The 27,421-nt window shown below is 40.3% G+C and overlaps 1 protein-coding gene across 2 annotated transcripts in view; it reads right to left on the bottom strand.

The window, feature by feature from the left end:
* Nucleotides 1–16,887, bottom strand: part of Dgkk (diacylglycerol kinase kappa) — a 137,448-nt gene extending 120,561 nt beyond the window's left edge. The window contains exons 1-2 of one of the 2 annotated variants that reach the window (XM_021153875.1): nucleotides 16,276–16,887; nucleotides 16,042–16,158 (exon numbers count right to left, since the gene is read on the bottom strand). In XM_021153875.1, the coding sequence (XP_021009534.1) occupies nucleotides 16,042–16,158; nucleotides 16,276–16,887 (729 nt within the window). Of the gene's footprint in view, nucleotides 1–16,041 lie in introns of both variants that reach the window. The other variant, XM_021153876.1, reaches the window with a different exon arrangement.
* Between the last annotated feature and the right edge of the window lie 10,534 nt (nucleotides 16,888–27,421).

The following is a 27,421-nucleotide window of genomic DNA, read 5'->3' as shown; positions in this document are numbered from 1 at the left end:
TACAGAAAAATGCATCAAGATGTAATTATTTCTCAATGATGGAGTGCTAGAAGAACTTCATTCAATTGTACAAGATTTCTTGTTTCTCACATTCTGGTTTTTTGAGATGAGGTCTGTGGAGACAATTGCTTATTCACAGTGTAAATCGCTTTACACCGTAAAGGCAGATGTTATCTGTGTCTATCCTTTACCACTTTCACTAAATGTAAATCTCATCCTTGTGGTCTTTTCAACTGGTAAGAAATCTTCAGCTTTTAGCACAATGCTTTGCACATATAGCACACAAAGCAAATACCCAATTTATTATTTTTAAGAAAGATGAACTTAATTTTTTTCATCTTATAAATAACATTTTTTTTTGAATTCACGAAAATCAAGTCCTACAAGAAAAGACATCCAAACCAGCACATTATGAGAAAGAAGATAATGCCAAAGATTGAGGTGTGTCATGTTGGTCCCCAGGAGGAGCCTGGCTAATGGTCACTGATGCTTTGTAGGGGTATGTGTCCTATTGGGAGTTGCTAGTAAGAATCATTGCCTTAAATTCTATTTGAACTCTCGATTCTCTGTGCTATTAGATGAAATGATGCAGCCATTAACCAAGTAATTTTGGGTTGATTAGGAAAGAAATTATATGGGTTTTTTTTTTCAGTAGGTTTACTTTATTAATAGTTGTTTGGTTTAGATAGGATCTGCTTTCCTCATGCAGCTTGCCTGGATGATGCTGTATGTAGGGGAGAGGGATACCAGGCTGTGATTTAAAATGTACTGCCCCTCAGCCTTTGATGCTAAATTTGAGGTTCAGTGACATGGTTCAAAAAAAGTTTACTACCTTTTCTTTTCTATTTCTTGTATGTGGAGGGGCTGAGTGTGAAAGAGTGCATTCTATTTTCAGATGTCAGCCTGAGCAAAGACCTTTCAATTTTCCCTTGGTTTTGGGAAAAAAGATCTCTTTAGGGCGAGAAAGTTCAATGATGTTATTGAGATTATGGCCAATTTGTCTTGAGTTGAGAAAATTTATCTTTTTCTTTAAAAATATGTTTCCTCATGAGTGTGGAAAAAAATAAGGTCCATTGATTTTAGCAAAGCTCTCAGTATCTCATGATAAAAGATGTTCTCTCTCTCTCTCTCTCTCTCTCTCTCTCTCTCTCTCTCTCTCTCTCTCTCCCTCTCTCTCTCTCTCACTTCTTTCTTCTATGAGAAGATTCTTCTTACTTTCATGGTGCTGAGGAAGTGTTTTCTTAGGCTTGGAGGATTTCTTTTTTTAACAATAGACCTTGACAAAAAGAATAGAAACTGTTTTCCAGCTATGTTACAGCCAAGGGGTTATATCTAGAATTTATGAACTTAAAAAATTAAATACCAAAAAGGCCCCTGGTAATCAACAAATGGGCTAATGAACTGAACAGACAGTTCTCAAAAGAAAAACTGAAAATTGAAAATACTTTTTAAAAATGGACAGCATCTTTAGTCATCAGGGAGATGCAAATTCAAACTGCGTTGAGATTCCATCTCATCCAAGTCAGAAAGGCAATCTTTAAGAAAATAAATGACAACAAAGGATGATAAGGATGTGAGAAAAGGCTTATTCATTGTTAGTTGGAGTATATAAACTGTTATACCTACTTTGGAAATAATTGTGGGAGTGCCTCATAAAAATAGGATTGCAAAGTAACCTAGCTATAGCACTCCTGAGTGTATACCAAAAAGGCTATATCATATTACAGAGGTACTTGTAAATTTATATTTTATTGCTGCTTTAGTCACAACAGTATAGATATGGAATCATCTTAGATATCCATCGTCTAATGAAGAAAAAAATATGTAAAAATATGGTATGTATACACAGTGGGATTCTGAATATTCAGCACTAAAGAAAAATAACATTTGAAGAAAATGGATAGATTTGAAAGTGATTAAGTGGTGTAAACCAAATTTAGATCTTTATATTTTCATATTTTCTTTCATATGCTGGTTTTAGGTGTGCAAGGTGCTGTGAGTGAGTGCGCGCGCGTGGGCGTGTGTGTGTGTGTGTGTGTGTGTGTGTGTGTGTGTGTGTATTCTTGGAGCTGGAAAGATGGCATCATATCAGGTGGTTTACAGACATCTGTAATCCAGCTCCAAGGGATCTGATGTCCTCTTCTGGCCTTTGTGAGCAGCTGTATACACACACACACACACATACACCACACATTTTAAAAAATTAAATATATTTTTAAAAGGAGAGACTAGGCACCTGTTCTTTGGTCACCTGAAAGCAGCTGTTATCTCTTTCATTTCTCTCTTCCTTTCCCTGGAAATTAAATCTTTATAAGATTAGAGAACCTTTATTTTAATAACTAAAAGAAGATAAAGGGAAAATACATGGTGTTAGATCCACATATGCAATTCCAACATGCTGGAGACAAAGGCAAGAAAGTTGACATAAATTTAAGGCTAGCCTGGTATACAAAACAAGTTTCAAGCCATATAGGCAGGACTAAACAATGAGATTCGGGAATGAGAGAAGAAAATGTATATATGAGGAGTCAGTACATTCCATTGATAACATATTTTAAGAGTGTTTGCCCTTTGAAATATATGTAATATTAAACATTTGGAATAGGAGTAAATAAAGAGGTTTTGTGTGTACAGTTAAAGAGAATTTCCCTTTGGAAAAAAATCCCTTCTTAAATAGTTTTGCAATTTCTTTATGTGTTTGTGAGGGATAGCAATTCATTATCTTGAGGCTAAAAGATGATATTTTACTTTTCCTTTTTTTTAAAAAAAAATACAGATGGAACTCACATATCTTGGGATTCATCATTTTAATGTGCAGAGTCTGGTGAATGATAATGTGTTCAGAAGGTTGTCCAACCATCAGATTAAGTGTAAAACTTGTATCCCTCCTAAAGGAAGCCTTGTAGGCCTCAAGCTCCCCCTCCCTCCTCCCTCCTGATCCTCAGCCTCCTCCTCTCTGTCTCTCGGGACTTGGTTATCTTGGACATGTCCCACAGCTGGAAGAACTGCTTTAGGGGAGCCAGAGGTTGCTAGAGTTCTCAGAGAACAGCCAGGGGCTATGGAGGGGCTACAAAATGAATACTTGCTATGACCTTTTAAAGAGTAGAAATACTTTTTAAGATTCTTCCTCTTTCGTTTCATTTCTTAACTTTTTCTTTGAGAGACAGTTCCTTTGTGGGCCTTGACAGTGGCTAAGAAACACTTCCTTTCAGACTTTCTTTGGATACATTTTAGATTGGGGGTAAATTTTATTAACTACATTGGTTGTATCTCTATTTTCTTTGGGGGAGTTGATCATTTTGTTCCTATTCTTAGCAGGATTTTATGTCTATTTCCTTCTCAACCCACAAACCTCTCTGTGACCAATCGTTTCAAGGCCTTATGCTTTTGCTCTTTTCTTCTCAGGGTCATGGCTCTATACTGGACCCCTCTGGGAGCACCAGGTGAGTAACAAGAATCATTGCTTTGGAAATACGTCAGCACTCAGGAGCTGTTCTTAGATAAATGACGGTCCTAGGTATTACACAAAGCAATATATTAGTATTCCAGAAACTCCGCAACATAGAAAGGGATCAATAGATCCTATTAGCCATCAGGCTTTGGCTTTGTCCTTATTGACCCTACTGCAGACAAAACCGTTCTAGAAATTGTCAAGTATCATACTAGCAGAAATGATTTTGCCAACTTTCTTACAATACTCTTTGGCCTTCGTAGATTTTTCCCTCTTCTTGGAAGTCATTGTGGGTAAAGGCACTGCCCTTTGTTTTGAACTACAGACCCACAGAAGCCTCAGCTGGAGATTTTTATAAATACATAAGAATTGTACATTCAGAAAGAAAACCAAGTACCTCATTATTATTTTTTTTTTTGAGAACATCCTGCAGCAAATACTCAGGAGCTCTCAGAACATATACCAAATAAATTACATGGTATCATTAAAGTCTGACAAAAAGGTTAAAACCTAAGAGGAGAGAAAGCAATTTCATCCTGACCTTCAACAGGTTAAATATCTGAGTCTGTACTCCTAAAGCTGTTTACAGTCGCCGCCGCAGATATTCTGTGCACTTAAGAAAAAGACTATTACCCCAGAAACCAACACCATCATCATTAGTCCGCTGCTGTTGCAATAAGGAGACTTTTAGCTATTTAAAAATTGCTAATACTACTTCTCTTTATATTTTCAATGGCAATTCTGAGTATTATTAAATCGACTCCATATATGTATGTATGTCCATATTACAGATATCATGGTATACATCAGGCTATTTAAATAAGCATTTAATTCTTACTTTGAAACTGATGAGAATGTATTTTCATTTATTCCCAGTAGCAATCTCTCTGTGCTTATTGAACAAAGCCAAGGAATACTGCATTGCACCAGGCATTGGGAAAGATAGTCCCTACTTTTGAGAAACTCAAACAAATAGGTGAGCTAATTAAAAGATCAATTAAGATTTACCCAATATGATATATGATAAATGTTTGCTATTTTGGCAGTGTCGAAATAGTTTATTATTTTATTTTCAGGAAATAATAAAAAAACTATTTTCATAATGAATGCTTATTCAAATAAATATGTATATAAAGTCACATGATAAAATTTGGAAAAAGTCTGTGCTTTATAAAAAACCATGTGTCCAAAACATTAGCTATTTGCGCAAAAACTGTACTTTTATAGCATTGGGCAGTGGTAATTATTAAATTGTTATCATTAACAGGGACACACACAACCCTCTTTGCACAAATCAAAGTCACAAATGTGCTATTCTCCCCACACTTTCCTCAGTCACTCATACAGGCTGATTATAATTTTATAACTGCTCAAAATCCATTAAATAGAAATACAAACTTTCTTCAGGCACAACACAACTGATGGAAGACAAACAAATGGGACCTGCTTCACAGAAGTCCCACCCATCCCCCCAAGAGAGTCATAGCACTGTTAAAGAACCAATTCACACATCTGTACTTACATTTACTGCCACCAGGTGGGAGGCCAAGGCTCATTTCCTGGGAATCAGAACAGTTTAGAAGGGGAGGACCAGATAGGCTTAGTTCACAAATCTTGTAACCTTGGTAGCTACTGGGAAAGAAAACATGAGGCACCTTTTCGTAGTCTTATGTCTGCATAGAACTGCAGCTAGTAGGTCCTGAAATCTTACTGAATGCTCCAAAGAGAGCAGAGAACAGACTGCAAGATTATCTATCTATCTATCTGTCTGTCTGTCTGTCTGTCTATTTCCTGCCTGTCTATCTATCTACCTATCTACCTCCTGTCTGTCTGTCTGATTGTCTGTCTGTCTGTCTGTCTGTTTGTCTACCTACCTATCTCTTGCCTGTCTATCTATCTACCTACCTATTTCCTGTCTATTTATCTACCTACCTATCTCCTGCCTGCCTGCCTGTCTATCTGTCTGTCTGTCTGTCTGCCTGTCTATCACAATGCCAGCTAGCAATATCACTTGCAGGATAAAAACTTGCAGTCATATTCAGCCACGTGCTTTTGCCTCTTTCTTTTGAATTTTTTTCAAGCTAGATTCTTCAAAGAATTTCTTTCGATAGTGAGACTTGTATAGTTTGAGATTGTGTGTGTGGTATATGTGTGGTGTGTGTCTTTATGTGATGTGTGTATGATGTATGTGTATTTCTCTCTGTGTGGTATGTGTATGTACATGTGTGATGTATGAGTATGTATGGTATGTGTGTATTTCTGTGTATGCTGTGTATTTCTGTATGTGGTTTATGTGTGTGTGGTGTGCATTTGTGTGTGAGGCATGTATTTCTGTGTGAGTAGTGTGTGGATGTGAATATTTGTGTATGATGTGTGTGCATAGTATGTGTACATTTTCTGTGGTTGTGGTGTGTGTATGTATTTGTGTGGGATGTGTGTGTATTTCTGAGTGTGTAATTGTGTGTGATGTGTCTGTTGTGTTTATGTGTGTGTGGTACTGTGTGCGGTGTGTGTATATCTGTGCTGTTTGTATATACATATAGAGTTTGTGTGTATGTGTATATAATGTGTGTATGTGTGTGCTTGTGTGTGAGGTTTGTGGACTATGTCTGTCTGTATTTGTGTGTACAGGGTGTATGTATTTCTGTGTGTGTTGTATGTGTGTGTGTTTATGTGTGTATGGTATGTGTATGTGCATGTGATGTGCGTATGGTGTGTATATGTGTGAATCGGGTGTGTGTGGTGAGTATATGTGTATGTACTGTGTGTGTGTATTTCTCTGTGTGTGCTGTGGTGTGTGTGTATGTGTGTGTAGTGTGTGTCTGTGTGTATTATATGTGTGTTTGTGTGTACCTGTGTGTGATGTATGTGTGTTTCTGTGTGTATTCTTGTGTGTGGTATATGTGTGAGTTATGTGTGTATGTGTGTGTGATATGTGTATGGAATATTTGTGTATATTGGTGTATGATATGTGTATATTTCTGTATGTGTGGTGTGTGTATGTGGTGTATGTGTATTTCTGTGGTGTGAGTGTGTGTGATGAGTATATGGTGCATGTATTTCTGTGTGTGGTGTGTTTATTTCTGTGTTTGTGTGTATGTGTGTTTGTGTGTATTTCTGTGTGATACTTGTGTATTTCTGTGTGTATGATGTGTGTGGATGGTGTATGTATGGACTGTGTGTATTTTTGTCTGATGTGTGGTGTGTGTATTTCTGTGTGAGTAGAATGTGTGTGTGTGATATGTGTGCTGTGTGTATACAGGTGTGTGTGTGTGATGTGTGTATTTCTGTGTGTGTGTGGTGTGTATGTGTGGATTGTGTGTCTGCATTTTTTGTGTGATATGTGCATATTTATGTATACGTATGTATGTGTGTATGGTATATGTATATTTCTGTGTATATATGCTGTGTGTATGGTGTGTATATTTCTGTGTGTGATGTATGTATGAGTGTAGTGTATTTTATATGCGTATGCGTGTATGATATGTTTGATTTGTATGTCTGTGTGTATTTTTGTGTTATGTGTGCATACTTCTGTATGTGTGTTTAAGTGTACATATGTATGATGCGTGTGATGTGTGTTTTCTGTGTATTTGTGTGTGATGTATGGGTATTTCTGTGTATGTGGTATGTGTGTTTCTGTGTGTATTTGTGTGTGTGTGGTGTATGTGTGTGGTACATGTATGTGTGTGTGGTGTATGTGTGTGGTGCATGTATGTGTGTGTGATATGTGTATGGACTGTTTGTGTATATTTGTGCATGATGTGGGTATATGTCTGTATGTGTGGTGTGTGTATGTGTGTGTGGTATGTGTTTCTGTGTGGGGGGTGTGTGAGATGTGTATTTCTGAGTGTCTGGTTTGTGTATATGAATGTGTTTGTGTGTATGTGTGTTTGTGTGTATTTGTATGTGACTTATGGGTATTACTGTGTGTGTGCACTGTGTGTGTGCTTTTTTGTGTGATATATGTATAATTCTGTATATGTGGTGTGTGCAGGTAGGTTTTGTATGTGGTGTGTGTATGATATGTGTGCTATGTGTATATGAGGTGTGTGTATGATGGGTATATTTCTGTGTGTGGTATGTGTATGTATGTGTAGTGTGTGTTCATGTGTATTTCTGTGTATGTGTATATGTGTATGTGTGTTTGATATGTGCAAAGTATGTGTTTCTGTATATTTGTGTGATGTGTGTGTGATGTGTGTATTTCTCTGTGTGAAGTGAGCATGTGTGTGTGGTGTGTCTGTGGATGGTGTATCTGTGTGTATTTTTGTGTGATATGTGTACACTTCTGTATGGGTGGTCTGTGTATTTGTGTGTATAGTATGTGTATATTTCTGTGTATGGAGTGTGTGTATGATATGTGTGTGGTGTGGTTATGCATATTTGTGTATGATGTGAATATATCTCCATGTGTAGTGTATGTATGTGTATAGTGTTTGTGTGTATAATATGTGTGATGTGTGTGTCTCTGTAAATTTTTTGTAATGTGTGTATAAGTGTGTATATTTCTGTATGTGTGGTGTATATATGAGTGGTGTGTATTTCTCTGTGTGTAGTGTTTCTGTGTGTAATGTTTGTGTGTGTTTATGTGTGTATGTGTGTATGATGTGTATATTTCTGTCTATATGGTGTGTATGTGTATGTAGTGTTTGTATTTGAGTTTGTGTGTATGTGTGTTTGTGTGTATGAGTGGTATCATTCTGTGTATGTGTTTGTATGTTTGTGTGTGTGGTGTGTGTGGGATGTGTGTGGTCTCTATGTGTGTATGTCTGTTTGGTGTGTGTGCTTGTATGTATGTATGTTGGTGTGTATGAGTGGTGTGTTTGTGTATATGTGTTTGTGTTTGTGTGTGTATGTGTGTGTGTGTGTGTATGTGTGTGTGATGTGCCTGTAGTGTGTATGTGTGTTTGGGGTGTGTGCTTGTATGTATGTATGTTGGTATGTATGAGTGGTGTGTTTGTATGTGTGTGTTTGTGTGGTGTGTGTGTGTGTGTGATGTGTATGTATGTCTGGTTGTGTGCTTGTTTGTATTTGTGTTTGTGTATATGAGTGGTATGTTTGTGTGTATGTCTGTTTGGTGTGTGTGCTTCTCTGTGTGTCTGTATGTATGTGTGTGTGGTGTGTATGTGTGTATGTGTGTATGTCTGTTTGTTGTGTGTGTGTGCTTCTATGTATGTGTGTTTGTGTTTATGTGTGGTGTGTTTGAGTATATGTGTGTGTATGAGTGTGGGGTGTGTGTGTGTGTGTGTGGTGTATATGTCTGTATGTATGTTTGGTGTGTGTGCTTGTGCGAATGTGTGTATGTATGTGTGGTGTGATTGTGTATATGTGTTTGTGTTTGTATGTGTGGTGTGATTGTGTATATGTGTTTGTGTTTGTATGTGTGGTGTGATTGTGTATATGTGTTTGTGTGTGTAGTGTATGATGCGTGTGTAGTGTGTATGTGTGTATGTCTGTTTGGTGTGTGGGCTTGTGTGTATGTGTGGTGTGTTTGTATATATGTGAGTGGTGTGTGTGTGTGATGTGTGTTTTGTGTATATGTGTGTTTGTAGGTGGGGGTGTGTTTTTGTGTATGTGTTTATGTCTGTTCATTGTGTGTGTTTGTGTGTATGAGTGGAGTGTTTGTATGTGTGTGTGTTCTGTGTGTGATGTGTACATGTGTATGTCTGTTTGGTGTGTGTGCTTGTGTGTGTGTTTGTGTGTGTTTGTTGCATGTGTGTGATGCATGTGTAGCATGTATGTGTGTATATCTGTTTGGTGTTTGTGCTTGTATGTATGTGTGTTTTGTGTATGAATGGTGTGTTTGTGTGTATGTGTTTGTATGTGTGTGTATAGTGTGTGTCTGGTTTGTGTGATGTGTGTGTGTGGTGTGTAAGTGTGTATGTCTGGTGTGTCTGCTTGTGTGATGTGAGCTTGTGTGTATGTGTTTGTATTTTTGAGTGTGTGGTGTGTGATGGTTTGTAGTGTGTATATGTGTGTATGTTTGGTGTGTGCTTGTGTGTTTGTGTATATGTGTGGTGTGATTGTGTATATGTGTTTGTGTGTGAGATGCATGTGTGATGAGTGCGTAGCATGTATGTATATAGGTCTGTTTGGTGTTTGTGCTTGTATGTATGTGTTTGTGTGTATGAGTGGTGTGTTTGTGTATGTTTGTATGTGTGCATGGTGTGTATGTGTGTTTGCATGTTTGTGTGTGGTACATGTGTGATGTGTGTGGTATGTATTGTGTATTTCTGTTTGGTGTGTGTGCTTGTGTGTTTGTGTGTATTTGTGGTGTGATTTGGTATATGTGTTTGTGTGTGTATATGTGATGCATGTGTAGCTTGTATGTGTGTATGTCTGTTTGGTGTTTGTGCTTGTATGTAGGTGTATTTGTGTGTATGAGTGGTGTGTTTGTGTGTTTGTGTTTGTATGTGCACGTGTTGTATGTGTGGTGTATATGTGTGTATGTCTGTTCAGTATGTATGCTTGTGTGTATGTGTGGTGTGTTTGTGTATATGTATTTGTATGTTTGTGTGTGCAGTGTGTGGAAATGTGTGTGGTGTGTATGAGTGTATGTCTGGTTTGTGAGGTTGTGTGTTTGTATGTGTGTTTGCATGTATGTGCAGTGTGCTTCTGTGTATATTTATGTCTGTTTAGTGTGTGCTTGTGTGTATATGTGTTTGTGTGTATGAGTGGTGTCATTCTGTGTATGTGTTTGTATGTATATGTGTGTGTGTGTGATGTGTGTGGTATGTGTGTGGTCTGTATGTGTGTATGTCTGTTTGGTGTGTGTGCTTGTGTGTATGTGTTTGTGTGTACTAGTGGTTTATTTGGTTTTATATATTTGTATGTGTGTGTGATGTGTGTGTATGGTATGTATGTATGTATGGTGTGTGTGCTTGTGTGTGTGTATGTTTGTGTGTATGTATTTGTGTGAGTGTGTAGAATGTGTGTGTGCTTATGTGTGTGGTATGTATGTGTGTATGTCTGGTGTGTTTGCTTGTGTCTATATGTGGTGTGTTTGTGTGTATGTATTTGTGTATGTGTGTATGTGGTGTGTGTGTGTGTGTGTGTGCTGTGGATGTGTGTATGTCTATTTGGTGTGTATGTGTGTTTGTGTGTACGTGTTTGTATGTGTGTGTGTGTGATGTGTATGGTGTGTATATGTGTATGTCTGTTTGGTGTGTATGCTTGTGTGTATGTGTGTTTGTGTGTAAGTGTGAGTGTTTGTGTGTATGTGTGATGTGTTTGTGTGAATGTGTGAAGTGTGTGTGGTGTGTATGTGTGTATGTCTGTTTAGTTTGTGTGCTTGTATGTATGTGTGTTTGTGTGTATGAGTGGGGTGTTTCTGAGTTTGTATTTGTATGTGTGAGTCTGTGGTGTGTTTGTGCTTGTGTGTGTGTGTGTGGTACGTATGTGTGTATGTCTGGTGTGTTTGCTTGTGTCTATATGTGGTGTGTTTGTATGTATGTATTTGTGTATGTGTGTGTGGTGTGGTGTGTGTGTGTATGTCTGTTTGGTGTGCTTGTGTGTATGTGTGTTTGTGTGTATGTGTTTGTATGTGTGTGTGGTGTGTGTGTGATGTGTATGGTGTGTATATGTGTATGTCTGTTTGGTGTGTATGTGTGTTTGTGTGTATGTGTGAGTGTTTGTGTGTATGTGTGATGTGTTTGTGTGTATGTGTGAAATGTGTGTGGTGTGTATGTGTGTATGTCTGTTTGGTTTGTGTGCTTGTATGTATGTGTGTTTGTGTGTATGAGTGGGGTGTTTCTGAGTATGTATTTGTATGTGTGAGTCTGTGGTGTGTTTGTGCTTGTGTGTGTGTGTGTAGTATGTATGTGTGTATGTCTGTTTTGTGTGTTTGCTTGTGTGTATGTGTTTTGGTGTGTATTAGTGGTGTGTTTTTATGTATGTGTTTGTATGTGTGTGTGGTGTGTGTGTGATGTGTGTGTGCTATGTATGTGTGTGTACTGTGTGTGTGTGTGTTATGTATTTGTGTATGTCTGTTTGGTGTGTGTGCTTCTGTATATGTGTTTGTGTGTATGAGTGGTGTGTTTGTGTGTTTGTGTTTGTATGTGTGTATGTGGTATGTGTGTGATGTGTATGCCTGTTTTGTGTGTGTTCTTATGTGTGTGTGTGTGTGTGTGTGTGTATGTGTGTGAGTATGATGTGTATGTGGTGTGTATGTGTGTATGTCTGTTTGGTGTGCATGTTTGTGTATGTGTGTTTGTGAGTATGTGTGCATATGTGTAAATTTGTGGTGTGTGTGTGATGTGTGTTTGGTCTGTATATATGTGTCTGTTTGGTGTGTATGCTTGTATGTGTGTGTGTGATGTATATGTGGTGTGTATGTCTATTTGGTGTGTGTGCTTGTGTATGTGTGTTTGTGTGTCTGAGTGATATGTTTGTGTGTATAAGTTTGTATGTGTGTGTGTGGTGTGTATGTCTGGTGTATATGCTTTTGTGTATGTGTGTTTGTTTGTATGAGTGGTGTGTTTGTATGTGTGTGGTGTTTGGGTGATGTGTGTGTTACATATGTGATATGTGTGTTGTGTATGTGTTTTCATGTGTGTGTGTTCTGTGTGTGATGTGTTTGTGGTGTGTATTTGTGTATGTCTGGTGTGTGTTCTTTATGTGTGTTTGTGTATGTGTTGGTGTATTATGTGTATATGTTTGTATGTGTGTGTGATGTGTATGTGTGTATGCCTGTTTGAGGTGTATGCTTGGGTATGTGTGTTTGTGTATATGTGTGTGTGGTGTGATGTATGTGTGTTGTGTATGTGTGTATGTGTGGTGTGTTTGTGTGTATGAGTGGTGTGTTTGTGAGTATGTGTATGTATGAGTGTGTAGTGTGTATGTGTGGTGTGTTTGTGTGTATGAGTGGTGTGTTTGTGAGTATGTGTATGTATGAGTATGTAGTGTGTATGTGTGGTGTGTTTGTGTGTATGAGTGGTGTGTTTGTGAGTATGTGTATGTGTGAGTGTGTAGTGTATGTGTGTTTGTGTGTGGTATATATTTGTGTATGTCTGGTGTGTGTACTTTTGGGTATGTGTGTTTGTATGAGTGATGTGTTTGTGTATATGTGTTTGTATGTGTTTATGTGGTATGTTTGTGATGTGTGTGTGGTGTGTATGGCTGTTTGGTGTGTATGCTTGGTTGTATGTGTGTTTGTGTATATGAGTGGTGTGTTTGTATGTGTATGTGTGTGTGTGTGGTGTGTGTGTGTGATGTGTGTTTGCAGTATGTATGTGATGGGTTTGTGGTGTGTATGTGTTTGTATGTGTGTTTGGAGTGTGTGCTTGTGTGTTTGTGTGTCTGTGAGGTGTGTTTGCATGTATGTGTTTGTATGTATGTGTGTGTATGGTGTGCATATGTCTGTTTGGTGTCTATGCTGTGTGTGTGTGTGTGTGTGTGTGTGTGTGTGTATGTGGTGTATTTGTATGTATATGTGTGTGGTATGTGTGTGTATGTCTGTTTTGTGTGCATGCTTGTGTGTATGTGTGTTTGTATGCATGTGTGGTATGTTTGTATGTATGTGTTTGTATGTGTGTATGTGGTGTGTGTGTGATGTGTGTTTGTGGTACATATGTGATTGTATGATGTGTATGTGTTTGTGTGTATGGTGTGTGTGTATGTGTGTTTGGGTGTATGTGTGGTGTGTTTGTGTATATGTGTTTGCATTTGTGTGTGGTGTGTATGTATGTATGTCTGTTTCGTGTGTATGCTTGTGTGTATGTGTATTTGTGTGTATATGTGGTGTGTTTGTATATATATGTGTGTGTGGTGTGTATGTGTGTATGTCTGTTTGGTGTGTATGCTTCTGTATATGTGTGATGTGTTTGTATGGATGTATTTGTATGTGTGTGTGTGTGGTATATGTGTATGATTTGCGTTTGTTGTATGTATGTGATGTGTTTGTTGTATGTTTGTTTGTGTGTATGCTGTGTGTGTGCTTGTGTGTTGGTGTGTATTATGTGTGTTGTGGTTTTGTGTATGTGTTTGTATGTGTGTGTGGTATGTATGTGTGTATGTCTGTTTGGTGTGTATGCTTATGTGTATGTGTGTTTGTGTGTATGTGTCATGTGTTCGTATGTATGTGTGTGTGTGTGGTGTGTGTGGTGTGTGTGGTGTGTGTGGTGTGTTTTTGTGGTATGTATGTGATGTGTTTGTGGTGTGTATGTGTTTGTGTGTATGGTGTGTGTGTGCTTGGTGCGTGTGCTTGTGTGTTTGTGTGTATGTGTGTTGTGTTTTTGTGTATGTGTGTGGTATCTATGTGTATATGTCTGTTTGGTGTGTATGCTTGTATGTATGTGTCTTTATGTGAGTGTGATGTGTGTGTGTATGACGTGTGTTTATGTGTGTTTTTCCAAGCTTTCCTCAAGGAGGCAGTGCTTGAGAATAGTCTTACCCCAGCTAATAAGGCAACCTATTTGTTTTGAATGTTAATATACAAGTCAGCTGCTTGAAAAGACTGCAGAAGAAAATGGCTATACTGCTGAAGATCAGCTGTTGCCAACTGCACCAGCGAGCAACTGAAAGATAGCAGAGAAGAATTGAATTCCTTAACAATGTGAACATTTACCTAGATCTTTTGTATCCTTGGAATCTCCAAGAGCCTTCATTAGTTTATCTACAGGTCCTTCCTGATGGATACTTGGGGTTCCGAACTCTACAGATAAGTGAATCCACAAACGCCTCACTCTTCTGAAGGTAAACTCAACCCCCTGGGGTCTCTGTCTCCTATGAATGCTGTCTCATGCCATTGAGCCACCCAGCCAGTATATGTGAGCAGGTACCATAGAAAAGAAACCAACCTGATTACCCTTGCCTTGATTCTTCCTATCTGGCAATGGAGAGTTTCCAGTCAATCTGGTAAAATATGCTTTCACAGCTAAGGAGGGATTATTTTCACTGAGGATTGGGGAAAAAATGGTCCTGGCCCCCCAGCCTTCCTTCCTGAGGTCAAAGGGAGAATGCTTCAGAAGGTCACTCAGGTAATTAAGGAGCCAGCCCCCTGTTCCCCGTTTTCAGCCTAGTTCCCAATTTTTCACTTAAGATGGCTACGGGTCAGGTGATTCGTGCTCATCTCCCACTCACCAGCTCATTGCAGACCTTTCCAAAAAGACAACAGCTAGCCTCAGGGTTAGGGTGAGCTCCCTGTGTGGCTACCCGCCCTCCTCTTCTTGAAATCTAAGTAAGAAAGAATATCTGCAGGAAGGGGGAAGATTCATCCCCGAGATTTTGATTGTTTTCCCTTGTTCAAGTCACCATCGTCCCATTTTACTTATTTAAATAAACCCCCACCCCTTTGTCCTTTTTCAGACTTTCACTGTAGACTTTATCATTGCAGATATTTGGCTATTTCATGATGCCAGTTCTACCCCCAAAGCCCTGCTGCATTCTGCATTCTACAAGTGTGCTGTCAAACAGCAGCAAGATTTTCAAGATGTGTCCCTGCCAAGCAGCTGCATAGGCTTTCCTTATTGGCATGTTGCATTATCTGCTTGTGCCTCTACCTGTGTGTTTGTCTTCGGGGGAAGCTAAAGTGGGCCATATATTTAAGCCTTGTTGTGATTTTCACCGTTTTAGACTATGGGAACTAGAGACAGGGAGAAAATCAGATACACTGGAGGTAAACATTGAAAACCTTCCTCGCTCTCTGGCATGGACTGGTGCCAGAGGACCCTTCATTCTTTCCCCTCCCAGATAAGTGCAATGTTTCCCAAGACATTGCTGTCGACGGGTAGAGATGAAAGTTGTGGTTCACATGCTCTGCTGGCAAAACCCAACTCGTGTTTTTCACATTTGCCAAGCCAGGACTGCAGTACTATCCCAACTGGTCCTGGCTCGGGATGACAGTTGCCCGCTTGTGACGCCGCGCGTCACTGTATCACTGTGCTTGCACCTACCTGCTGGGAAATCCTGCAGACAGACAGAATGGTGGCTCCAACGCAGGCTCTCCCCCTCCTCCCAGCGAACCTTGCCCTTCCCCTGCAGTGCGCGTGGGCGCCGCCCTTCCCCTCACCTCTGCCTGGATCCCAGTGCCCAGCAGTGGACAGAGCCACCAGGCACCTCCCTGGAATGTCTTCAGCTGCATATCAGCTGATGTGCCCCCTGCTCCTCAGTGGCAGGGAGGGGGCCAAGCAGGCAGAGGCTCTGCAGTTTGGGCCTCTGCGGCAATGACTGTGGCAGAGGTGTGTCCCATCTCCCTCCCCCCTCAGTGTCTTCCACTCCAGTGCCTCGGCCAGCCCCAAATACTTCAGGGTATCTTGTGTTCCCCGGGGTGCCTTTCAATGCTTTTTCAAGATATAGGTGCTCACTGCACTGTCACTTCCTCCTACGGGGAAACTGCTCTGACTCCCACTTCTGCTATCACCTCTCTTTTCCTAACCCAAGCAGCCTACTCTCTTTTCCCACATGTTGCTTCCCGCCTCCCAACCACTTCCCGCTTCCTCGCCACTTCCCGCTTCCCCAGGTCTCCCATTCCCACATCTTTCTAGCCAGTGAGTGGTAGTCAAAGGGATTCAAGGGATACCCGGAGTCTAGCAAACTCCATAGTCATCGGACCTAGCCTTGGCCCCCGCCCCCAGGGGTCTTTTTCTTACCTTTATTCTGGACCACGTTATTGGCGGTTTGGGCGACGGCAATGGCAATAGCACTGGAGATGTCGTTCCACTTTTCTCTCCAGGAACTACCTGCAACAGATGTAGTGCTGGACTCATCTTTAGACAGGACTCTGGAGTTGGCTCTGGCCAGGACTCTGGGGCCCTCTCCATGGCAGGTTCTGGGGCTGGTTCTAGGGCCAGTTCTGAGGCCAAGTCTAGGGTTGGCTCTGGGACAGATTCTGGGGCCGGCTCCGGGGCCAGCTCAGGGACAAGTTGTGGGGCCGGCTCTGAGACTGGTTCTGGGGCCGGTTCTGAGTCTGGTTCGGGGGCCGGCTCTGGGGCCGGCTCTGAGTCTAGTTCGGGGTCCGGCTCTGGGGCCGGCTCTGAGTCAGGTTCGGGGGCCGGCTCTGGGGTCGGCTCTGAGTCTGGTTCGGGGACCGGCTCTGGGGCCGGCTCTGAGTCAGGTTCGGGGGCCGGCTCTGGGGCCGGCTCTGAGTCTGGTTCGGGGTCCGGGTCCGAGTCCGGTTCTGAGTCCGGCTTCGGGGCCGGTTCTAGGGTTGATTTTGCGTCTGTTTCTGTGGCTGGTTCTGGAGTTGCCTCTGGACAGGGTCCCAGAGCAGGCTCTGGTACTGGTTCTGGAGAAGGCTCAGGGAATGGTGGAGGAGCAGGCGGTGGTGGGGCCGGCGGCGGTGGGGCCGGAGGCGGTGGGGCCGGAGGCGGTGGGGCCAGAGGCGGTGGGGCTGGCGGCGGAGCAGGAGGTGGCGGCGGCGGCTCTGGGGACTCAGCAGGCTGCTCTTCATCCTGAGGCTGGGCAGTGCCCTGGGCCACCGAATCTACACCGTCCATTGCAGCACACCGTCTGAGGTCCAGGCAGCCGGGGTCCCTAAGCTTAGAGGGCTAAAGAGCCCTTGGGCGGTCCACCCACTCCTATCTGACATCCCTTTGCAGGGTGCCAAACTTTGCACCCGCTTCGCTCCATGGCTAGCGCAGCTCTGAGGTCTAACCCAGGGGCGCGCAGCGTCTCCCGGAGCTGGGACACGCCCCTTGGTGAGCGCACACCTCTTCGTAAGCAGCTACGGGTTTGATGGGCGGGAAAGAGTAAGGCTTGAGAACGCGACTGGGCAGAGCGCTTGATGACCTCTTACCGACGTGCGCAGGAAAGGGGGGGGGGCAAAAAAAAAAGAGGAGGGGGAATTGAGTGCCTTGTGGGGAGGATTTGGAGCCTGGCCGGGGTTAACCCTTTAGTGACACGAAGGGGGAGGGAGAGAGAGAGAGAGAGAGAGAGAGAGAGAGAGAGAGAGAGAGAGAGAGAGAAGACACAAGAGAGACAGAAAGAAGTTGAGGGTCTTTGCAATCCATCCACATTCTACGGAGCTGCTGCTGGTCTTAAGCTTCTATAAGGTAGCTGCCCTCCTACCTCAGCAGCAGGTGGATCTAGCTTGGGCCCAACCACTTGCCCTCTTCCCAAGTCAGGATGGACAAGTAATCCGTTTTATTTAACTCAGAACAAGAAATAAACCTGCAGAGATTGGAAAAAAAAGACACGGGGATGAAGGTGGGGGTGGGGAGACATTCCTCCGAGTTTCAGGGGTTTTTGTTTGTTTTTGTTTGGTATGGTTTGTTTGTTTGTTTAATTTCTGCGCTTTTCTAAATGAGAGCAGTTGAGGAGGTTGCTATTCCTTACCGGGTTTGCGGTGCTTTGGGAAGGGAGTGCGATGAGGGAGAACTGGAGCCCTGGCTTTCTGCAGCCTGCAGATGTAGCCCTGAGCACCAGACAGCAAGGCGAGAGAGTGCCCTGGCAGTGGTGGTGGCTAGGCTGCGAGCTCAGCAGCTGAGGCTATGCTGATCTCCGCAGCTTTCTGGCATCTGAGTACCCAGGCTTTGCCATAGGAGACACAGTCTTCTTTTAGCTGGACTTCCTGAGCATCTGCGGACTTTTAATCTAACGTGTGCGTTTCTCTCTCTCTCTCTCTCTCTCTCTCTCTCTCTCTCTCTCTCTGTGTGTGTGTGTGTGTGTGTGTGTGTGTGTGTGTGTGTGTGTGTGTCTTTGCAAACGATCATATTCTGGACTGAGGGGAAAAATCATTTCAAAACCCCACACCTCGTTTTTGTTTTTTTTGTTTTTTTTGTTTTTTTTTTTTTTAAGCTCCTGAAACACTCTGACATTAGGGATGGAAAATTGTGTTGCAAAAAGGACAGGTCGCTGCAGCAGCACTCTTCCCACCAACGACATTAGGAGACTTCAGAAGCTCTATCCTTGTTAGCCATAGACATATACCTACAAACCATCATCTTAGACCTAGACATTAGACGCCAATATGCTGCCATACAGAATTAAAATTTGAGAAGTCTTCCCATCAAGGCATGGCTGGGTAGGGGAGGAATACCTATAAACCTAATTTGAAATATGACAAGTGAATTTATCTCCCACACAGAGAATGCTGCAGTTTGGATGGCAACCCTCCATCTGCAGCCCCTCCTCCATCAATCGTCTTCCAGAGTACAACATCCACTGGTCCCTATTCCTTTGTGAGCTGATACTCGCCAATAATTTCCTAGAATCTGCAGTATTTTTTTTCTGTTCTCAACACCATCTTAACAATGAATACCACTGAAGACAGTCTCATGTATGCCTCCCTCCAACACATACACACTGCAAAGACCAGAATCTATGATGCCATGAGCATTTCTCAGACACTTGCAGCAGCATCTTTACTTAAACCTACCATTCTGCATACATGTCACACTGCTTGACAGCTATAAGCCCAGCATAGGAAGCATCTCTAACCTCTAGGATGGGAGAAACCCAGGGGAGCCGAGACCCTCAACTCTCTTACTTGGCAGGCCTCTTGCCAGTAATCCTACCTTATGTGCCCACCTACTTCTTCCTCCTTGGGATTTTTCTCCTCTCTAAGATCTCACACTCAAACAAGCTGCATTAATCTTGTGTGTTTGTAAGGGAAACCCACAAGTGTCACATCAAACCAGAGGGTAAGCCCAGGCTTGGAGGTCATTTCTCAGGCTTTTATACCCTGGTGCAAACAAAACAAAATAAAAGCAAACAAACAAAATGTTTAGAATGAACTGGTGTTTAATGTTGAATGTTCCTTTTGCAAAGCTTCAACATAGAGCCGGAAAGACAGAAGGCTGTAAAGCCACCGAATAAGCTGGCCTCTGAGGTTTAGAAGCAGATGACTTTGTCATCAAGCATGACGGCACTAGGAGACAACTTGGAATTATCACTTTATGTATATTCCATGAACTCTTGTTTATAATTCTGTCTGTGCTCAGTCATGACAGGTCTAAAATTTACCGTGTGATCTCTTGCTGCAAGATCATTTGGGTGTTGTTTGTGTACAGCTTTGACTCCAAGAGGGTAGGTTAATGGGCGTATATACTGATTTGTCTGTTTTGATCTTTCTTCTTCTAACCAGCTTTGAAAACAATGACTTATATATGACATTTTTTTTTGGTAGCAGGGAATCAGAAATGTTGATTAGTACATAACCAGTTCTTATTAAAAACAAAACCAGAAAAAGCTTTGATTAGAAGAGATGCTAGTGTATGTTCCTCAAATTCTAATCCAGTGATGAAGCCAGAGTAAGATTCACAAAGTGTTTGCTAAGCAGCTCGTGCACTGCAGGTTACTGGGTAGGGTATTCTTTCTGCAGTGCTTTTCAGGAGAATTTGGTACTCTAGATAGCACTCTTAAGCTAACTGTTTAAGAAGAGGCTGCTGGAGAAGCATCACAGCATTAAAGCTCTTCCTCCTCCTCTTTCTCATTTCATTTTCATTATTGAATGTGAGCAACAATGCAGTGCTAGAGGGCCCCTAGTATCATAGCAATAGTTATAAATTTCCTAAGTCCACCTTTTTTTAACAGAATACTTGAATGAAATCAGTGTATTTTCGGAGTCTTAGCAGCTGCCTACCTTCCCCACTGTTGCCAGCGTGGCAATATTCAAAGCCCAAATAGAATCTTTTATAATAATCTTCTGAATAAGATAAAGAGATGAGGTGATGAACAGCATCATCCTTACCAGAAAAATCATAAGCATCTGGGGGCTGGTGAGATAGCTCAATGAAGAAGGTAGACGATTCTGACAGTTTAGGTTGGATTAAAATGCAAACCTGTCATCCTTCAGTCAGTTTGGTCTCCTAGGGTTTAAGAGACACAGGGTTGTAGATTTTAAAAGGTGTGTTCTTATAATGCATTTTGACTTCTAAACTACATCTAAATACATTATCTCTCTTGAGCCTCATAACTATTGTCTGAAAAAGGAAGTTTGGACTTCCATTACACATGCCTATCCCTTCACTTTTATAGACAAGAAAATACAAGTCCAGTGAGATTAAATGCTGTGTCTAAGGACACAGAGATAATTGGTGGCAGGACAGATATTTAGAACTTGTGTTACTTAACTTCTAGCTGAGACTCACTAGAGTCCAGTGCTGATTTGAGGACTGTAAGACAATGGCTATGTAAATACTCTCCTTAGCAAAGTGAGAAACTGTCCTAATGCCATTTTTACCTTTGTGCTCTCTCTCTCTCTCTCTCTCTCTCTCTCTCTCTCTCTCTCTCTCTCTCTCTCNCACACACACACACACACACACAGAGAGAGAGAGAGAGAGAGAGAGAGAGAGAGAGAGAGAGAGTTAGTGACCTGCAATAAAGCTCACTATAAGAATTCCGTGTTCAGAGGAATCGTATTTAATATGTATGTAATAGGATAATCCACCCACAATGTGTCCATTTTATTTGTTCTATTTTTATGTTTTCCTGAAATGAAGCATCCCATAGTTAAGATGCATTTACTGCCAGTATGAAGCTTATATAGCCCAATTAGGAGCCATGGGAAAGAGAAGAGGAGGCGGAAACCAGAAACACATTCCTTCCCAGAAGAATCATAAGAATCTGGGAGCTAGAGAGGTAGCTCAATGAGTACAAGCATCTGCTTCCAAACCTGACAGTTTGAGTTCAAGCCCCAAGATGCACATGGTAGAAAGTGAGAACCAACTCCTACATTTGGAGTCTGGCCCCGACATGTGTGCATGCACACTAAACCTATATTATGTCTTATACTTATAATTTAATATCTCTCGACCTCAAATTTCATCACCTGAAAATGGAGCGAGGGATACTCATAAGGTAGCTTTGTGGATTGTGGCAAAAAAAAAAAATCTCAGTGATGCTGTGTGTGAAGTAGGGATGATGTACTAAAAAGAAGCATATCCGAAAGTAGGTCTAATAGTCAGTTAACAAAGATCAGCAAAGGGCAAGAACGAAATATTTTGGGGCAAGGAGAAAAGAATGAATTGCAACCCATGGTGAGAGTGAGTTGGGCTATCTGAGGGCAGGGAACCACACCAAGGACTGGTGAGATTTTGGGAAGAATAATAGGAACAGGGTGTTAAGCCTACACTGTTTTTGTTTTAAAGCCAACTGAGAACCAATAGATGTTGGTTTAGTGTAGGGATTATATGGTGAAACTGTTCCATGAGAAAAATTACTCTTGACAGTAGATTTTATTCTGGAAGCATCTACTGACCAACCTTGGTTCCTTGACGTCATATCTAGTGTATTTGGAGTCATTTGTAAAATCACAACTGTTCATTTTGTTGCTGCAACCTGTAGTTTTGGGTCTGTATTGCCAAGGCTTGTGCTTTATCTGCTTGCACAGTCTGCTTAACCACCTACATGTACATTTGGATTCACTCCATAATAGGCTACTCATGGATACAATATGCTAATGGAACTTCTTTTTAAATTGTTTCTTTTTATTTTACATGTATCATGTTTGCCTGCATGTATATTTATACATACCTGCAGCCCACAGAAGCCAGGAGAAGTCACCAGATCCCCTGGATCTGGAGTTAACAGATGGTTGTAAGCTGCCATGTGGGTACTGAGAATTGAATGCAGGTCGTTTGCAAGAGTATCAAGTGCTTCAAGGGCTCTAAACCACTAAGCCATCTCTGCAGACCTGCTAACATAGTTTCTAATATGAAATTCTAACTAATGATGGATAATCAGAGGATGAGAGAAAAGGACTTTGTAGACAGAAGTGAAGGAAGGTAAAAAAAATAAGGCTTTGTAGCATCTTTGACATACTATGACTTAGAGATGTCAGAAAGAAAACAATGACAGGTGTGTTGGTTTTGCAACTCAATGTTACTTGTCTAACAAACTTAAGACAAGAAAAGAAGGAGATAAGAGGCAGGAGTGGGTGGGTTGGGGAGCAGGGGGAGGGGAAGGGTATAGGGGATTTTTGGAGAGGAAACAAGGAAAGGGGATAGCATTTGAAATGTAAATGAAGAAAATATGTAATAATAATAAAAAAGAGGTAGGGGACAAGGGAGGGAGGGAGAAAAGGGGACTCTTTGTTGATCATGCCTAAAATTACAGCATCCCAGAGGCTAAAGCAAAAGAATTGTGAGTTCACAGATATCGTGGGGCTATGCAGAGAACTTGTCAGGTCTCAGAAGATGACCAAATCACCCAGATAATTGGAGTTAAATTGTCGCTGGTCTATCTGAGAATAATCACCTGTAAAAGATAGGAGAAAAAAATTAAAACACCTGTTAAGTACACAAAGACTAATAGGATCATTACTAAGTTTATAATAGCCATAGCCTGTTTGTACCATGGAAATCTAGAGATTTCAGTTCCAAACTTTTTGCCAAGCAATATGATGCTTCGTATAGTTTCACTATGATTTTTACACCATATAAAGCAGACAGGAGATTAGTAACAATTTTAGGAATATATCCTTTGAGTTGAATTAAATGGCCATTGTGAAACATCCCATCTAGTAATCATTTTTAAGATAAAAGAAATAGCTCTGACATGGTTAATGTACTGTTGCAAATTATTACAATCATCCTCTTGAGGAGATAACTGGAAATTCAGAAGCACTTGAAGTGGGTGAGAGTCCAAAGACCTAACAGCTGTCATAATTGATATCTCTAGCATAGTCTCAGATAAGGAATGAATTTTCATTTTGGATTTAGGAGGACAGAAAAAAAGGCTGGCCATAATCAAAGACACCTATTTAAAAGGAATAACATTGCTTAACATTAGATTGTGTTTGGTATTTTAAGTAATTTAGATTTAAATGTAAATTGATATAGTAATGTAGTAATTTTTTATCTTATATTACTTGCACAAACTAATGGGTTTCATTATGACACTTCATACATGTATATAATGTATTTTAAGTATCTGTAATCCTGTTGTCATATCCCACTCCACCTCCATGCACTTTTCTTCCTCTATCTCCAAGCCTACTATCTATGATGAGGGGTGAAAGCTACACTTTATCTATATCATCTATATCTGTATCACATATATCTGTATTTGCATATATGCAATATATGCTTAAGTATCTAGAATGCAATTAGAATCACATTGGTTTAAGAACGTGGAAGGAGTAGAATTTACTGTAGGTTCCATAACCTCACTAGCCACAGATCGTGGACTAGGTTTACAAGTTATGGATTCCCTCCTTTTGAGAGAGCCTAAGTCCAATTTGACAGCCATTGGTTACCTATGAGACATGAGTGCCTTTGGAGATACTGTGCCTGGCTGGTCATTGCAGTTATATTTTGTTGGGGCGGGAGAGAATTGTGTCAAGGAAAAAATGTCTTAAGCACTTCAGTAAAACTGCATTTTTCCCCAACATATTTTTTATTAAGAAATTATTGCACCCATGTACAAATAAAAACTAACTATATATACTTTATATTTTTCTAAATTGTCCAAGAGCAATGTAGAACCATTGCCCTAAACTTATAATCAACAAAATCTTGTGCAAATTTATGCAAAGTGTTTTAATGTGACAGAAATTCCCATTTTTCAATAAAACTGCATGTTGATTAAAGCAGAACTTTCAGTACTCCATTGTATGATGAATAAGTATAAATAAACCATTCAAAGCCATTATAAATCTTGGCTACTAATGCTACTTTCTGATTGAGGAACTAAGGAAAATTTCAAGTTCTTTTGTCACTCATCTCAATCATAGACCAGATGAAACTTGCATTTCTTGTATTTACTGCTATAAAAACATTGAAAGTGGTTATAGGACTAATTCTAGGAAATCAAATAATCATTTCTGTTGTAGCAAGGTACAACTGTGAAATGTTTTAGGAAGAGATGATGTAAACAGGGGGCAGCATAAAATGTTATAACTATATCACAATACTTTTAAATTAACAAAAGAAGAAAGACCAGTTTTCTAACCAGAAAGGAATAAACAGTAAAACTTTCCCTCAGTGTTCATTTGAATAAGCATTTAATACCAGTACCATGTAGTGACTTTCTCACATATCCAAAGGGAATCAGAAGGGTATCCCTTTCCAAGTTTTAAATCAGAAGTCATAAATCCAGCTGCCTAGTCCTAGGACTTGGATGGCACAATGAAGATGAACAAAATAGGTGTATAACTTGCTGGAAATAGCAAAAGATTGCATTAGGACCTTGCTCTGGGATCCCCATGGCTCCAATGTTCAAATCAACATTTAACCCAATGATGTCATCATCTTTGCTCAAAAAAACATAGATGAGTTCCTCAGTATAAAAGACAGCTTATTTCCAAGTAGAGGAGAATATCTTGTCCAGCAGTGGAAGGGGACAGTGGTGACTCTCAGAAACCACTTAGAGCACTGTTTGCCTACCATTCTTCACAAACATCAAACCAAGGAAAAAACGTTAGAAAGATACAAGAAACAAGTAGGGGAAGAAACTTAGTACAAATAGATGCTCATAGGCTAAATTGTGAGGAAGATCGTTTTCTTCTCCTTCTTCCAGTAAGCCACTCTCTTCCTAGCTGATGAGTTGTCCCTGTATGTCTCTTTGTTCATTGTGACTTAAATCAAAGTGCACACTTTCTTGGCTCTATGGTAAGAAGAAATCTTGATGAAAATCTTCACACAATTGAAGTGATTTACAAGTACAAAATGCCACTTAATTCAACTGTCTTAGATGAAATTAATGCATTAAAATAGCCAGTTCCAGGCCAGAAAGATGACTCAGTGTGTAAAACTGCTTGTCACTCAAGACTGATAACCTGAGTTTAGTCCCAAGAACCCATATGAAAAAGCCAAATGTGGTGGTAAACGTCTGTGATGCCAGAACTCCCAAAGTGAGATGAATGGCAGAAAGAGGAGATTGCTCCGAAGATTTGGAAGAACCTAGCCTTGAGTACAGAAAAAGATACAAGAGAGATTCTATTTTAACAAGGTGGATGGAGAGAACTGACATATGTATATATTCATGAAAACACATCACGGGCGCGCGCACACACACACACACACACACACATGCATACATACAGAGTCAATTGTAGGACTTTGTCACCAATCACCTTTTGGTTCTAAGTCTACTGCCTCTGGTTGTAAGATTTGGGATTACAGTAGTTCTTGGTAGTGCCTATTTCCATCAGCTACATTCCCCAAGTTACAACTAGACCAAGTGGGTGTCCTCTTTCAGCTTCACGAACCTGTACAAATAATAACGCTCCTTTGCAACTGGGTCTCAAGACATTAACTTAGCTTTGGGACAAAGATGATACAGCCTGACTCTAGAGTTCATTGGGATTTCCTCATTTATTCATTTCAAAGTAAATACTAAATACCAGTGACATGGTAGATCCTTGTCTGAATGCTGGAGATTTGCCAATAAACAAGGCACACCAGCATCTTTGCTCAAATGACATCAAAATAGAGGTCTGGGGCAATACAGGCATTAGACAGTCAAGGAAGTACATACGCAGAAACTGCATTGGAAAAATAACAAACGGGATGCAAATAACAGCAACAACAAAGGAAACCTGAAGCAGGATAATAGAATAGAAAGTTCATAAAAGGCTTCGCTGGTCAATTCATCTATTCATTTGCTTAATCCTATACACATTAAAAATAGTTTGAAATTAAATTTATCAATACTAATATCAATAACAAAGCTGCCAGAACAAGTTCAAAAATATTTTTCTACTAACTTGATAAACTTTCAGCCTTTTGACAAAGTTTAAGAATCATAAAATGAATACTCATGTTTTTCTAAAAAATTATTCACTAAACATTGATAATTTTGTAATATTTGCTTAATATGTAGTTCCTTTCTCTCTTTCTCTCTCACTTTTCTCCCTCCCTCCCTCTCCCCACCCCTTTGTTTCAAAGTTAGTTACATACATGTAGATTTTGCTCCTAGAAGTATTTCAGTATGTATCTCATAAGGAAAATAGACATTCTCTTCCATAAAGTATATAATGATCAAGAAAACTAACAAACAGTACATTTATAATAGTTAACATACAATGCACCCCCTATCTTTTCCATTTTCCCAACCAATGATCTCTATACAGGTTCTTTATAAAAAGAGGATGAATTAGAGATAACACTTAGTTTTTGTCTCTCTATTCTCCTTTAACCTAGAACAGATTCTAGTTTTTTTTCTTCAGTGCATTGGTATTGTTGAAATGCACAGAACAATTGGCTCAGAGAGTGGACTTGAGTTTGGATTTGATTGAAATTGTTTGCAATTATCCATCTATGGAGTGGTCTTCTTTTACTTGTAGAAGCTACTTTCTGATGAGCCCTGAAAATAGGAGTCCTCAAGAAAATGATCTAGAGAAAATGACTCCAGGCAGAGGGAACAGCAAGTAATAAAGGCTCTCAGATGGGAACAAACTTGTTTGTGGGCCTGAAGATCAAGGGTAAGAGTAGTATGAGGTGAAGCCAGATCATCAGGCAGGATTCAGATTGCAATAACCCACATGCATTTGAGAAATTGCAATCCCGAACCACCAAAGAATTTAAGCAATTTGATGGTATGATATAAAATTTCAAGTCAAAGTGATTTGTATTTTCCCAGAACTTTCTTATAAAACTTTCAAAAGCTTGTGATATAAGCAAGTTAGTTGTCCCAGCTATAAGAACCCTCTCTTCATTATCTAGTCTCCAGAAGAAACTGTTTAGAACAAGTTTGCTAAGCTAAACAATATGTTTATAAACTGACTAATAAGCTTTTAGATTATTGCTTATGAAAAGAGATTCATTCAACCTCCTCACATAGGAGGAAAGATCCCATTGTACCACTGTCTACATTGTACAACAAGTATCTCAAATTTTTATTACATCACTATTTACAGTGTGTACTATTGTGCCTATGCAAATTCTGTAGTTGAGTTATATAGCACACTATGATTACTTTTGTTTGCTTGTATATGTGCTTGATTTTCATGGAGCTGGTAGCTTATTTATTTGCTTATTTTTATACACATGGTAGTAGCTCATCTACAATCCATTCCCCAATTGACTAAATATTTATCAAATATATGAAGATACACAGATTATTGTATCAATTTTATCTTCTTGGAGA

This window comes from Mus caroli, chromosome X (assembly GCF_900094665.2).
Source record: "Mus caroli chromosome X, CAROLI_EIJ_v1.1, whole genome shotgun sequence".
Classification (NCBI taxonomy): Eukaryota; Metazoa; Chordata; class Mammalia; order Rodentia; family Muridae; genus Mus; species Mus caroli.
This window is presented reverse-complemented; position numbering and strand designations above follow the sequence as displayed.